Below are 13,551 nucleotides of genomic sequence, written 5' to 3' on the forward strand. Positions count from 1 at the left end.
GTGGTGCTGGGCGAGGACAGCGCCCACGCACGACTGCAGGACCTGCTGCGCCACTACACGGCGCGCCCACTCAGCCCCTACGGGGAGAAGCTCAGCCAACCCCTAGCCCGCCAGGTATGAGTGCCCGCGGCCGCCAGCCCCTTCCCCAGACGACCCAGGGTCTCCTCTCTGGCTGTGCTCCAAGGTGCTGGGGCCTGAGGAGACCACCCGGGCTGCACAGGGCCAGGCACTGGCCAGGCACAGGCATATAAGATACGCTTGCAGAGCTGAGCATGGTGGTGCACTCCTGTGATCCCAGCACTTGGGAGGCTGAGGCAGGAGGATCGCTTCGAGTTTGAGACCAGCTTGGGCTATATAGTGAGACTCTGGCTCAAAATAAATCATAAAGGTATGCTTACAGAGTGCCTAGTGGGTACCGGGCTGGCAGGCCCTGGAGACAGGAGTGCCCACCCACAAGTCCAGGGAGCTCTGAGGGACATGGTGTACCTGCAGGCATCCTGGGCACTTGGGGAAATGGTGAACAAAACTGACCACCACCCCAACCCCGGTGATGCTTACAGGTGACGCATAATAAGAGTAAACTAGTAGCACAGAGCATGTCCAAGAATTAGTGCCAAAGGAAAACCAAGAAGGGAATGATGGTGGCAGGATCAGGGCATCACTGAAGGACACGCTGATTAGGGCGCATCTGAACAGAGGACTGGATGGAGTCAAGGAAGGGCAGGCAGCTGGAGAAGCAGCGAGCTAGGCTGGAGCAACAGCAGGTGCAAAGGCCCAGAGGTAGCAGCAAGGAAGCCAGCATGCATGGTGCATCAGCATGACAAAGGGATGGAGAAGTGGAAGGGGAGGTCAGAGAGGTTGGCTGAGGCCCTGAGGACTCTGTAAGGACCCGGAGGGCCAGAGATTTAGTTCAGTGGTTCTGTCACCCGCCTGGCAAGTGCAGTGTCCCGAGTTCAGTCCTCAGTACCAACAAAACAGAATGTGAGGACTTGGGATTGTATGAGGGAGGTGGGATAAGCTGAGGGGTGACGGGACCGGGTAAGTCTGGGAGGGGCCAGCGGCGGGGGCCTGGTCGAAGTGGAGCAGCAAGCAGCCTACCAATCTTGTGTAAGAGGTGCAGCTGGCAGGGTTTTGCGGGATTGGATGAGGAGAGTACAAGGAGGTACTGTCACTGACCAAGGTTAGGGAGGCTCCGGCCCCTCAGCACAGCCCGAACTGTGCACTCAGCACCAGGTGGGGGCCCTGGGGTGAGGCTCAGCGGCGCAGCTGTCAGCATCAGATGGAGCCTGGAGCCTTCGAGAATGGTCTGCACCCTGGAGTCAGGTGGACGCAGACGGGCAGACTGCTGTCCAGCATTCTGGGTTTGCAGAGAGGAGGCGGAGCACAGGGACGACGGGCAGGAGAAAAGCATGGAGCTGTGAGAGCCCAGTAGAAAGAAAAGTGTGTCAAGCCCTGATCGTGAGATCTCACCGGAAGTCCCTGGTGACCCAGACGAGGCGCTTAGCTGTGCAGACTTCTGGGGGAAGCACCGAGGATTTCTAAGCACGAGAGCAGGGTGCAGGCAGGTCTGGGGTGAGGAGGAATGGGCTGGAACTGAGAAAGCTGGAGGTGCAGGACCAGGGTCCCAGCCCAGGTCCCATAGGAAATGAACTCATTCTGAGCAGCTGGCAGCCCTGGAGTTGGGTAGGGAGACCGCGGAATGGGTCCTGAGGGCTAGAGGAAGCGGGTGGGTGGAGCGGGAGGCCTGAACCCCTTGCAGATACCTGGAGAAGAGGGCAGACATGAAAGATATTTAGGCAGCAGAAGGAGCAGGACTTGGGTTGGCTTTGGTGTGGGAGCGAGGTGGGTGTGTGAGTGATTCCTAAGGTGCTGTTGGGCAGCAGTGTGGACTTGCTACTTTTTTTTTTTCCCAGTGCTGAGACTTGAACCTAGGGCCTGTGCACCAAGCTATACCCTCAGTTCTTTTTTATTTTGAGACAGGGTTACCCTGCCTGAGTTCAAACTTGTGAGCCTCCTGCCTCAGCCTCCCAGAGTGCTGCACTTGTAGGCATGCACTGCCACCCCTGGCTTAGGTTCCACTTATTTATGAAGGAAATCGGGGGTGAGGGGACAGAGGTTCTTCTGGTTTGGATCCTGGAAGCCTGCAGTGGATCAAAGGAGCATGAGAAAAGTCCTGTGGCCTAGGCATAGCAGAAGCAAGGCCTGTGGAGAGCAGTCAGGTCCAGGCTGGTGCTGAGTTGCAGCAGACTGACTGTGTATGACCTTCCACCTGGGGGCCGATCTCTCCCACAGCACCCTAACCCTAACCTTCAGCTACTCCTCCCACCTGCAGAAGTAATCCACGGGCATAGCGGACCAATTCTCCTCTCATCTCCCTGAAGCTAAAGACAGCTTCAGGCTTCAAGCCTGTTGCATTTTTACAACCTCAGGCACAAAGGATGACTGGCTGGGCCCTGCCTTCCACACGGAAGGAAGCTGAGGGCCACGACAATGGCTGTAGCCGCCCTCACTTCCTTCCATCCCCTCTGTCTCCTGAGGCTCAGGCCCAGCTTCTGTGTCCCCATCCTGCCCCGAGCTCAGAGCCCCCATCCAGTCCCTGTCCCCACCCAGCCCCTCAGGCCATCTCCTTTCCCAGCAGACCCCAGAGCCTGCGGGGCTTTCCCCGAGGACTGAAGACTCAGACTTCAGAAGCAAAAGCCAGGACCCAAACTCCCTGCGAAAATGGAGTCTGGCCCAAGCCTGGGCGCCACAGGAGGTACAGGAGGGAGGGGAAGACCTAGGGTGGGGGCATGGCAAGGGGCAGAGCCATGGGGGTGGGCCCCCCGCTGGGCCCAGGCTGGGACTCACTTCCCCCGCCCTGACCAGGCCCAGCCGCTCAGGCCCAAGCCTCCTGTCCCTGCCAAGCCTGTGCTGCCGACCGAGGTTTACGCCAGTCCGGAGCCTCGCCCCCGCCCAGCTCTGCCGCCCAGGCCTGTGCCCCCCATCTACCAGGAGCCAGAGGAGCCCATCGCCTTCTATGCCATGGGCCGGGGCTGCCCTGCCGAGGCGTCTGGCCACGTCTATGCCGAGCTGGATGGGCTGGATGGGCCAGAGGTGGGTGACCAGGTGAGGGAGTGCCGGGGGCAGGGCCCAGGGTGCCACCCGTAGGTGGGAAGAGGAGACGGGACTGTGACCCACTGCCTGGGATGCTTCAGGGGCTGGACAGTAATGGCTGTTTCTCACAACTCCAGAGTCCGTCCCGCCTGCCTCCTTACTCCCTAGAGGAACTTTCGGTGCCATGGGCAGCTCCCTCCCTCCCTGCACTTTTGCCACCTGCGCTGTTTAGTTGGCAGCTCCTTGCTGCTGGATGGGCCCCACCCCTGCCTCTGTGGCTCCTCTTCCTCAGCCTTCAAGGCTCTGCCACCCCAGGAAGGAGGGCGCTGGGTCCCCTAGGTCATCTGAGTTCAGGGTGGGGATATCATATTCCTTGCTTCTGACACAGACACCCCGTTTCTCTCCCCACCTGCAGTCTTCCCTTGGACCTCCAAGGCCTATTCAGGGAATGGCACTGTCGCGCCAGGCCTCGACCCGACCCGCTGGCCACTCCCGCCCCTTCTTCCTCTGCCTCCCTTGGACCCTTCCCACCCTGCTGCCCGCCCCCAGCCCATGGGCCTCACTGTCACCACACCCCCGCCAACTGCTGCAGCTGGAGAGCTGATGTGGATCTCAGCTTCTCTGTGTCCCCTGGCCTCCCCCCCACACACACACACACGGCCCAACGCCTCACCTTTGCCCCCAACGCTGCTCGCTTCCCCGTTCCCTGTCTTGATCCACACCCCTCCATCTGTCCAGCCCAGAACCCGGAGTCCCCTCCGTATTTCCTCCCACTTCGCCCCCACTCCTAAAGCTAATTCCTGAATTCTTGCAGCCTCTCTTCCTAAATGTCCCCCCAGCTATACCTCGCATTCTCGTTCTCTCTCTCTCCCAGGGATCGAACTGGGGACTTTGCACTTTTGAGGCCACAGGCAGCAGCACACTGAGCTAAAACCCCTCTTTTTTGTTTTGTTTTGTTTTGGTACCGGTCCTGGCGCTTGCAAGGCAGGCCACCGAACGGCTGAGCTAAATCCCCAGCCCTACTCCATTCTCTGTTAATCGGGACTTTCCAAGAGCTTCCTAACTGGTCCCTAACCACCAGTCTAGCCACTCTGAGCCTTCTGCCCCTAGGCAGTCAGACCTTCCTGGAGGCCCCTCCTTCCCTCGGTGGGTCCTAGCCCCTCAACTCCCTGCCGGGCACCCCCATCCTCCCAAGCCATGCACCCTTCTCCAACACAGCGGGTGGGCCCTGCCTTTCCTGCTCCCCTGCTCCTCCTGCTCCCCAACAGTCGTCTAACCATCCTTCTAGGTCTGCTTGTCGAGGATTTGGGATGTTGCTCAGTCAGAGCGCTTGCCTAGTGTGTGAAGGCCCTATGTTTAATTCCTAGTACCACAAAAACAAAGCAAAAAATCCATTTGTCCTTCTCTGGAAAGACTTGGCTGACCTGACCACAGAGCTCAGCCACTGTACTTTGCACAACCCCACCACGCCATTGGCCACCTGGGACCCCGTCCTTGCATCTCAGCCCTCACCCTCCCCTCAGTAGAGTATGAACCCCTGTGAGCAGGGCCTGGGGCTTTCTTAGCTGTTTCCTGAGTGAGCGTGCGGTGTCTGGCACAGAGCTGGTACTCAGGAGGGCTTGTGGAAGGAAGGGAGGGAGGAGAGGGCTCTGGAAGCTGAAGTCTGCTAAGACCAGCTGCCTCTGCCCTTGAGACCACGCCGAGGGGAGAGGCTGCGACCCAGGACTGTCTTCCTCTCTGCAGAACCCAGGCAGTCTGCAACTGTATCCTGAGAACCCTGTGCTGGGACAAGGCCCCCCACTTCCCCAGCAACCTCCACCTGGCTGGAGGCACACCCTGCCCCCCAACCTTTCCAGACAAGTGCTTCAAGACAGAGGCCTGGCCTGGCTTCCCCTTGGGCCTTCTCAGTAAGTGGTGAGCCTGTGCTGGAGAGGATGACTTGGGCCCTCAGGGGCAGAGACCTCCACACATACCTGGGTTACCTCAGGAAGTAGATAGGAGAAACCATATGCAATCAAAGCCGAAAAGCACCTCAGTCCCGATCTATCACGAGGATGGCAAAGAGGTGTCATCTTGCCTGCCAACTCCAATCCATTGGTCATGGCTGCCCAGAGTGCAGCACTGAAAAATATGTTAAGGTCACATCTGAACTCAGCAGAAAAGAGCACTGTGATTGATTAGTGATGTCTTCTCTGGGCAGGAGGGAGCGGGAGGAGGAGCAGCTCTTGTCTGCTCTTACTAACCAAGTCTAGCTCCCTCACCGTGCAGATAAGGAAATAAAGACAGAGAGGCACAGTGCCTTAGCCAAGGTCAAGAACCAGAGCCCAAGCTTCCTAGTTCCTTGGTTCAGTGCTGTGCTCCTTTCCCCACATCCTCTAGCTCTTCTGCCTAGGGGCCAAATTTCCTCAGGTAGCAAATCTGCCTGCTTTCCAGTTCTACCATGGGGCCCTTAGGGTTAGGTCCAGAACCCCATTTGAGCCCCATACCTTTGACAGCCTGCCCCCACCCCCACCCCAAGAAGCCTAGGGGTCGGAGGGGCCAATGTGGTATGTGCCTCCTCACAGGACCGTGTTACCAGCTCATTCTGAGAGTCCCTGAGAATCGCTGCCAGCGACCCTCTAAGATGGTGAGACGTGTGCAAGGAGGCACTGCCCTAGTTTCTCCTCCTGGAGTCTAATTTCCTCAGTCCTCTGGGCCTTGGAGTCTGGGCCCTGGTCCAATGCTGCTGTTGTCTGAGGAGTGGTTTGGTGAGAACAGATGTTAGAACTTGTTTGTTGATTCTTGTCTGGCTAATAAATCTTCACCAACAACCTGCCCCTCGGGGATCTGGGTCCTCCGGTCTCTCTCCCCGCCACACCACCTGACTTCCCTGGCTTAGTGTGGTTGAACTGCCATCGCAGTGGGGCTGACAGGTCTGGGGGTTGAAAGACCCCTGGACAAGGCTCACAGGTACAGCAGCTCCCTCTGCCCGGCATGCCTTCTTGAGCTGGGCAGCTGCCCCACTTTGCCAGTGCCAGTAAAGAACGAGGGAAGCCCCTCTACCAGGGTGGGGCCAGCCTGTGTGTGAGCCCCTTGGAGGATGGGGTCCCCCTGAAATGGTTGCAGGACTCTCTTCCTGGCCTCACTTGGGACCCCACCCCTCCAGCCGCACCCTTCTTGTGACCCCCCACTCCCTGCAGGGCCAGCCTCCTGCCCCAGGGGAAGCTGGGGGGCTCCAGTCAGGGTCACATCCACCCTGGAGGGTCACAACGCAGGCTTGCCCCCCAGATCCGCTCAGGTCTGGGTGGGCTGTGGTTTCTCCTCTACACCCCGGTTCCTGGAAGGGCTGGAGCCAGGCAGCACCTTTGGGGGCCTCCCTTCCGACTGAGGTGCTCTTCTGCAACCCTGCGGCCCCTCCTTTCCAGTCCAGCGCTAATCGGCTGAAGGAGAACCTCGGATGCTGAGTCGACAGAGTTGGGGTTCCACTTCCTTTGTCTGTAGGGCTAAACCCCTCCTGTGAGAGCGCAGGGGTGGTGGGAGCGGGGAGCAGATGGCGCTGCTGAGATCTGCAAGGACGCTGAAAGTGCAAGAAAGGTCTCAGGCTAGACTGAAGTCACCAGGCAGTACCCGGGCAGGTGGAGGAGGGGAGGCAGAAGTCCAGCCCCTACAGCCAGAGCTGGGGCAGCAAAGTCAGAAACGGGAGCAGGCTGGGAGGGGCCCGAGCCGTGTTCCCGGGTCGCTGTCCCGATTCCTCCTGGAGATCGAGGAATCATGTGGGGCTGATGCCCGGATGAGACCGTGCCGGCGAAGGGCTTGGGCAGGCTGTACTGCTGGGGCCAGAGGGACTTGGGAGGCCCCGGCTGGCAATGTTTGGTTCAACTCAGACAACTCCAGCCTGACGGGGAGCCGGGGCAGATCTGTCCTCCCATCCCAGTCCCACCACCATTCTGTGACATCGTGCGGGGGAGCTCCACCAGCCCTGCAGTCTCCCCTCACACCCCAGGCGAGTGCCCCACCCTGCTGCCTTCAGGACTTCGGAGGGAGGAGCCAATGAGCAACTCACACAGGAAGGGGGAGGAAGGGACAACTGTAGGGCAGGTTCCCCACCTCACTAGGGAAGGAGGGGGCATTTCTCAGGGACTGTCTTCCCACTTTCCTACCACCCTCCGGTCTCTGCAGGCAGGGCCTGACCTTGTCCTCCAGCCCCAGCCGCTTGGGCACACAGACCCTGACGGCGCTCCTCCGCAGCTGCCCCCGCCCCCGTGTCTTCCCGGCCCTCCAAGCCGTGCAGCCCAGGCGGGGAACTGAGAAGTGGGGGAGGCTAGGGCCACACCCCACTAAACTTCACGCTGAGATGGGACAGGGCCTCTGCCACTCCCCACAGGCCTGTCTTCACCCGGCCTCTTAAAGGACAGCGGCTTCTTGGGCCAAAGCTCAGCACCCCAGGGGCCACTGGTGCCTCCACGGGTCTGTAACCCTGACCTGGCCTCCTCAGCATCCCCCCATCTAGGAAGCTCTGTCTGCCTGAGCTCTAGGCTCTGGCCCCTCCAGCGTCCCTACCACCTCCCTCCTTTGGCCCCTCAGTGATTTCTGCCAAGCCCATTTTAGCCACGTTGCCTTTTCCCTCAGTACTGAGGATTGAACCCCAGGGCCCTTTTATCCCTGAGGTGCATCCCCACCCCACCTTTTTCCACTTTGGTCTTTGGGTTGTTTGGCTTTGGTTTCTTGAGACAAGGTAACACTTTGTAATTCAGAGTAGGCTTGAATTTGCAGTGATCCTCCTGCCTCAGCCTCCAGGGCAGCTGGGATTGTGTGTAGGTGTTCACCACCTCCCGGGTCCAAGTATCATTACTGTCCTTATCTCTCCCCCATCTGTCGTTTCCTGTTTACTTACTGAACCCAGGCTCCCACCTCCAGGAAGCCTCCCAGTGAAGTCTATCTTCTAACCTGCTAGCATTGCCCTTGGTGACCAAGAGATCCCAACCACCAAATAAAAACGCCATTTCGGGAAGGACTACAAAGTGGCTTTTTCATAAAACAGTGAAGTAGGTTTTGAGGCCTGAGACCCTGAGAACTGTCCAGCCTAGCTCTGCCTGTACCGGAAGACTGGGTGTCTTCCCTCCCCTCCCAGCCCAGAGCGCATCTTAGAGGACCCTGAGCCTGACGGTGAGGAGGCTGGACTGCTGGACCCAAGGAGGCAGCTGCTAAGGCGGGAAGGCTGCACCTGGGATCACAGGCTCCTGGCCCCTTGAAGACCTCAGCTCCGGCCAGTGCCCCTGGGAATGGGCAGGTGTGAGGGCTGCAGTCCCAGGCCAAGGGCTGGCTGCACTCGGATTTGGACAGCTACAGCCTGTGTGTCCCCGTGGGCTGCAGGAGCCCTGTCTGGCTCCATCCCGAAGTAGGTCAGATTTCAGATAAGCGGGTGCTTTTCCTGTAAGTGACGGAAGCCTCTAGTGGACTTAATGAGAAACAGACTCCTCAACTTACCAGGCACACAGAGGCTGGAGCCCAGGGAAGTGCCTCTCATCGAGACTCCCACCGCGCCCTTCTGAGCTGCCCCTAGGACCAGCCCTGCCTCTGCTGACTGCAGCAGGTTCTCCCCAGGCCCTGCAGGGGTGGACTGCAGCATCTACACCCAGTGGCGCCTCTACAGGTGCAACCCCAGGGCTGTGCCACAGGACCTCTGCAGGGATGCTGTCCACAGCAGCCGTGGCCACCAAGCCCGAGTCCCAGCCCCAGAACGGTTCCAGTGGGGACTCCCACATAACCTGCACACCATTCTCAGAACCATTCCTACTGCACCTGCCGAGAGGAAGGACTCATGCCACCTCCTGGCCCTCCTGTTACACAGCCCTACTGCTGCTCCTCCCTTTCCCAGTAGGGTAGGGTCTGGAAATCTTCAGGGAGATTATGCTGAGCTTCGGAACCAGGTCAGGCCAATGACATCAATCTAACATTTGTTTGTTTTGGTTTTTTGAGACAGGGTCTCACTGTGCAGTCCAGGCTGGCCTCAAACTTGTGGCAATTCTGCCTTAGCCTCCTGAATGCTCGGATTACAGGTGTGCACCACCACACCTGGTGACATCAGTGTAAATGTGATTCACCTTTGGGGAGTTATATCACCACTTCATTTCCTGCTGGATGTAATTTTACATCTAATAACACCATCGTGCCCAGAAACAACCTTCTGACTTCCTGTCTTGAGAGAAATCTGAGGTCAGCAGTATTTCCCATATCTGGGATCACAGGCCCCTCCAAAAATCACCTCGCCCAACACAACAGTACATACATTTCTAGGATCTTTGGCCACAAACCCAGAGGAGATGGTGAATAAGATAAAAAAGCAAAGCAACCATGGAGGCAGCTCAGGGTCCTCTAGGGACACCACACGCAAGCTGGCCCTGAGGGCAAGGGTAGGGGCAGGCAGCATCTGTCAGACTGAATGTTTTATTTTAACAGACATCCCTTGTTTAAAAAAAAAAAAAAAAAGGTTGGGGAGAGTCCAACATCTGACCACACCTGGCAGGGAACTCCCATCCCAGAGCTGGCCGTGCAGGCAGCACATAAGTCTCTGCTGGATCTGTCAAAGGAAGGAGCTAGATTTTCTAACTTGTTAAGAAAAACCTATCAAATATGTTCATTCTCGCAGAGGCGAGGGCTGGGGCCTCAGGGAAAGAGGTCCTGGGCTTAGAGTGGTGGGGGTCCCAGAGGCGAAGCTGGGGGCTGTGCCGCCTGGGCTGGGACATCTGGGAGTGGTCGGCTCCAGAGCCCTAGAATCCGTATTTGGCTTGGGTCTGGCGGCGGCTGAGCTTGTTCTCTGACCAGGTGTTCTTCAGTTCCAGCTCCCGCTCTTTAGCCTGCGGTAGAAGAAGGCATGGGGGAGTCACAGAGGATCGAGTGTGCGCGTGCGTAACCCAATGCCTGGAGCGTGCCAGGCAGGCCTCTACCCCTGCGCTGCCTCTCTGACCCTCGTCTGGAATTCCTCCTGCCTGTTTCCATGTAATGTCTTTCCCTCATTAGAGGAGCTGTGGAGAAGTGGCAAATCTGTTTCCCACGCAGAAAGGGAAGACCCCAAGAAAGCAAAGAAAACTACCTAATTAGGGAGCTACTGAGGATAAGCAGAACAAGAACCCTGGTGCTCGCTTTTGCAGAATTGAAGCTGAAATGCCAGGCGAGAAGAAGGCGGCATCGGAAAGGCAGGCAGCCCAGCTGCCCCAGACATGGAACAGCAGAGAGAGAGAGCAGCCTCGGGTGGGCGTCATAGCAGGGCGTCCCCAGCCACTGTGTCTGAGATGCAGCCCTGCGCTGTGCGGGCTGCAGCATTACCAGCACTACAAGGTAACCCAGAAAGCCAGCCAAAGCCGGGAAGCTGAGCAGCACTACAGCAGTGACCTTTCTCTTCTGATCCTGACAGCTCCTGGCTCTACACTAGGCTGAACACACAGGAACACCCTGGGAAAGAGGCTCCCCGGCCCACAATGGTGCCCAACGCCTGCTCCTTCCTCCTGGACTCGGGAGTAGGTGTCTGGGACTTAAAGAGCCCACCCTGACATTCCCTAAAAATCTTCCAAGATGAGAGAAGAGAGCAGAGGAGTTCCCGAAAAAGAAGGGGGATTACGACAAGGAGAAAAGAAACAGGATGCACACTCCTCGGGACCAGGGTCAGAAGGGTGTGAAGGAATTGAATGTGAAGGGCGCCTGTCATCTCAAGCACAGAGACCCTCATTCCCAAAGATGCTTCTGCATCATCTGTCAGTCAGAGCCAATCTCTTTGTAAGGTGGATGCTTTGCTAAGTTAATGCATCAACTTTTTCTTTATTTAAAGTACTCGATAAATTTGCTACTTAAAAATTCTATAACAAGCCATTTCACTCTCCTAGACGTTCTGTTTTGGGTATCTGAATTTTCACTTGCACTTGTACGCCAATCCTACACGCAGAGCCTGCAGAGCAGGATGATGGTGAAGGACACATCGCCCCCTAGTGGCCACGCAGAAAACAGGGCCGGATCTCAGCCTTTAGATTCCCAGGCTTGTAGGGATCTTGCCTGGCCAGGGCCCCAGCAGTTCTCACCTGATGAATCAGATAGGTGATCTGGTGTTTCCGCCGCTGCTGGCCTGTTGGCTGCTCACCTTTCTTCTGCAAGAAAAGAAAAAACAGTCCTTAACCTACAGGAAGAAAAGCAGAAGTTTCTCATGTGCCCAGCACGGAGTTAAAAACCAACACACAAGCAAATCTTGGGTCAGAAAACGCAGCTTGGAGCTATTCTTTTATGTCTGTACACTCACAAAACAGTTACTTTTATTAAAGCCATTATGCAAAAAACCCGTTAGGAACGCCTGCCTAAAAGAGCTTGCTCACATCCCCACTAGCCTGGAAACACTCCGAGTCAGGACGGCTGCTTCTTTGACGGGCCCGGCCTACCTCTGCACCAGCTCATGGCGAACAACTCAGCCTCTGCCCGCGGCCAGTCTGAAACAGATGACCTGCTGGGGCGGGGATCTGCCCCCACCGTCCAGGCCCCCACGGCCCGTGGCCTCTCCCTCCACCCTCTCATCTCTGTCCTCTCCCCACCCAGGCCAGATGTTCGCCTGTCTCCCACGTGCTGCTCACCATGCTCTCCGTCAGCCCTGGCTGGAGCCCCTCCCTCATCCCCGGAGGGTGAAATCTCACAGCCTCTATGCTCCTGACCTCGCTTGTAACTACACCGAGGCCCTAACCCAGCTCTGAGGCAAATGATTTGCTGTCAGAGCCTATATGGCCCGGGCTTTCATCCTGTGGTTTCTGTCCTGTCAGAGCTGTCTCGGCCAGAAGCTTCCCAGCCATCCCCGCCCGCCTCAGAGCTCCTCGCCAGGCCCTCAGCACTTATGGGATCAATCTGCGCTGTAATCATTTACACTCGAGTGTCCTGAAGTCTCTGCTTCCCAACTACACTGTCAGCTCCTCGAGGACAGGGACCGAATCTTTTTCTTCCTTTTTAAAAAGCTAGTTTAGTACGATGCGATGGTGGGAAGAAAACCTGGAGCTGGGGAAAAAGCAACTTCTAATTCCTTGCAGCTACTGCGTGTCATCTAATGTGACGGGTAAAGATGATGGACGTAAAACACCCAATGCCGTCCCTCACCACGGTGAGTGCTAACGGCAGCTATTCCTATGTGATGCTTCTCGACCCCAGCTAGCAGAGAAGCTCTCCTAAGTGGTTTTTCCAGGAAACAGTGATGGATCTATGCTGATCTAACCACAATCCTTTGCTCTGCCCTGTATGACCGCCAGCGTTCAGTTAAAACAAACGACTGGGGCCCGGATGGCCATCTGTGGCCACAGAACAAAGCAAAGCAAAGTGGGGAGGGGGATGAAATCCTCGACCTTGGCCTTGCTGGTGCTGGGCCCATGTCCAGGGCTTCCCCACACTCCTCCCCATGGCAGGAGCATAAATGCCCACATCTGCTGTGCTCAGCTACTAGGTGAAGAGGCGTTCATCACACGGGTGGAAGAAAACTAGCCAGAGAAGGCAGGAGTATGGGGTGGGACATGTAGGAAGAAAGCACTCGAAAGACCACAGCCGGCTGATAAGTCCCAGTAAGGAAGGAGCAAGAAGGAGCTGCATGCTCAGAACGGGAGGCCCTGGCACTCCTGACGCCCTGCTGTGGCCACACCTCAAAGACATGCTGAGCGCAGGAAGAGAGGGCTAAGCCTGGGGAGAGGGTGAAGCGGCTGTGGGCTCCGCAGGGCAGGGAAGGAGCACAGCACATCAGAGACCCTCCCAGCACGGCCGCTGCCTCTCACCAGCCAGGCAGGCAGCGGTCACACTGCTGAGCCCAGAAGGCAGGGATGCCTGAGCGAGTGAGGCCACAGGCGCCACCTGTTTGCTAGCGGTGCTCGAAGTGGCAGGGTGTGGCATCAGGGCGGGGTAGGACAAGACCTGCTGTGGCCTCCAGAGGCCGCGCTGTGGGCCTTCCCACTCACTTTGCTGAACGACTTCATGGTCTTCTCTTCTGTCAATGACTTGGTCATCCACTGCTGGGCCCCGCTGAGCTGGTCATCACCTTTGATCTCCACGAAGTTGATCTCCTCTCTCCCTCGGTTCCTCTTGCCTTGTAGCCGCTTAAACTGGAAAAGGAAATAAAAACGAGTTGGAATCTCGGTAAGGAGAGCAGGAAACATCACTAGAGATCCAGAGTTTCCAGGGTGAACTTCTGTGACTCACAACCCACTGTGTGTTTCACGCATCCTTTCACCCCACATCTGCCAGGCTCCTCTGGTTCCAGATGAGCAGCTGCTCCTTGGGCCTCTCGGAACCAGGGAAAGAAGGTGACCGAGAGGTGCCCTCGTGTGTGGCGAGGGCAGAGAACCAGGGCTACCAGCTGACACTCGTCTACACTCACGAATCGTGTGCCTAAAAGAGCCACATAAGAATTCGGGGGGGGGGATTTAGCTCAGTGGTGCCGCCACCTGCCTCACAAGTGCCAGGTCCCAAGTT

General features: G+C 57.4%; 2 protein-coding genes across 2 annotated transcripts in view; one reads left to right on the top strand and one right to left on the bottom strand.

Annotated features, from left to right (window-relative positions):
- Positions 1 to 5,891, top strand: part of Sh2d2a (SH2 domain containing 2A) — a 10,611-nt gene extending 4,720 nt beyond the window's left edge. The window contains exons 5-9 of the mRNA XM_010643974.2: positions 3 to 114; positions 2,639 to 2,755; positions 2,866 to 3,105; positions 4,837 to 5,000; positions 5,658 to 5,891. Of these exons, the coding sequence (XP_010642276.1) occupies positions 3 to 114; positions 2,639 to 2,755; positions 2,866 to 3,105; positions 4,837 to 5,000; positions 5,658 to 5,691 (667 nt within the window). The 3' untranslated portion in view covers positions 5,692 to 5,891. The remainder of the gene's footprint in view (positions 1 to 2; positions 115 to 2,638; positions 2,756 to 2,865; positions 3,106 to 4,836; positions 5,001 to 5,657) is intronic.
- Positions 5,892 to 9,540: 3,649 nt separating this feature from the next.
- Positions 9,541 to 13,551, bottom strand: part of Prcc (proline rich mitotic checkpoint control factor) — a 34,932-nt gene continuing 30,921 nt past the window's right edge. The window contains exons 8-10 of the mRNA XM_019210580.2: positions 13,038 to 13,181; positions 11,145 to 11,210; positions 9,541 to 9,929 (exon numbers count right to left, since the gene is read on the bottom strand). Coding sequence (XP_019066125.1) covers positions 9,843 to 9,929; positions 11,145 to 11,210; positions 13,038 to 13,181 — 297 coding nt within the window. The 3' untranslated portion in view covers positions 9,541 to 9,842. The remainder of the gene's footprint in view (positions 9,930 to 11,144; positions 11,211 to 13,037; positions 13,182 to 13,551) is intronic.

The sequence above is a fragment of the Fukomys damarensis genome, unplaced genomic scaffold (assembly GCF_012274545.1).
Source record: "Fukomys damarensis isolate Sample0158 unplaced genomic scaffold, DMR_v1.0_HiC HiC_scaffold_33, whole genome shotgun sequence".
NCBI lineage: Eukaryota > Metazoa > Chordata > Mammalia > Rodentia > Bathyergidae > Fukomys > Fukomys damarensis.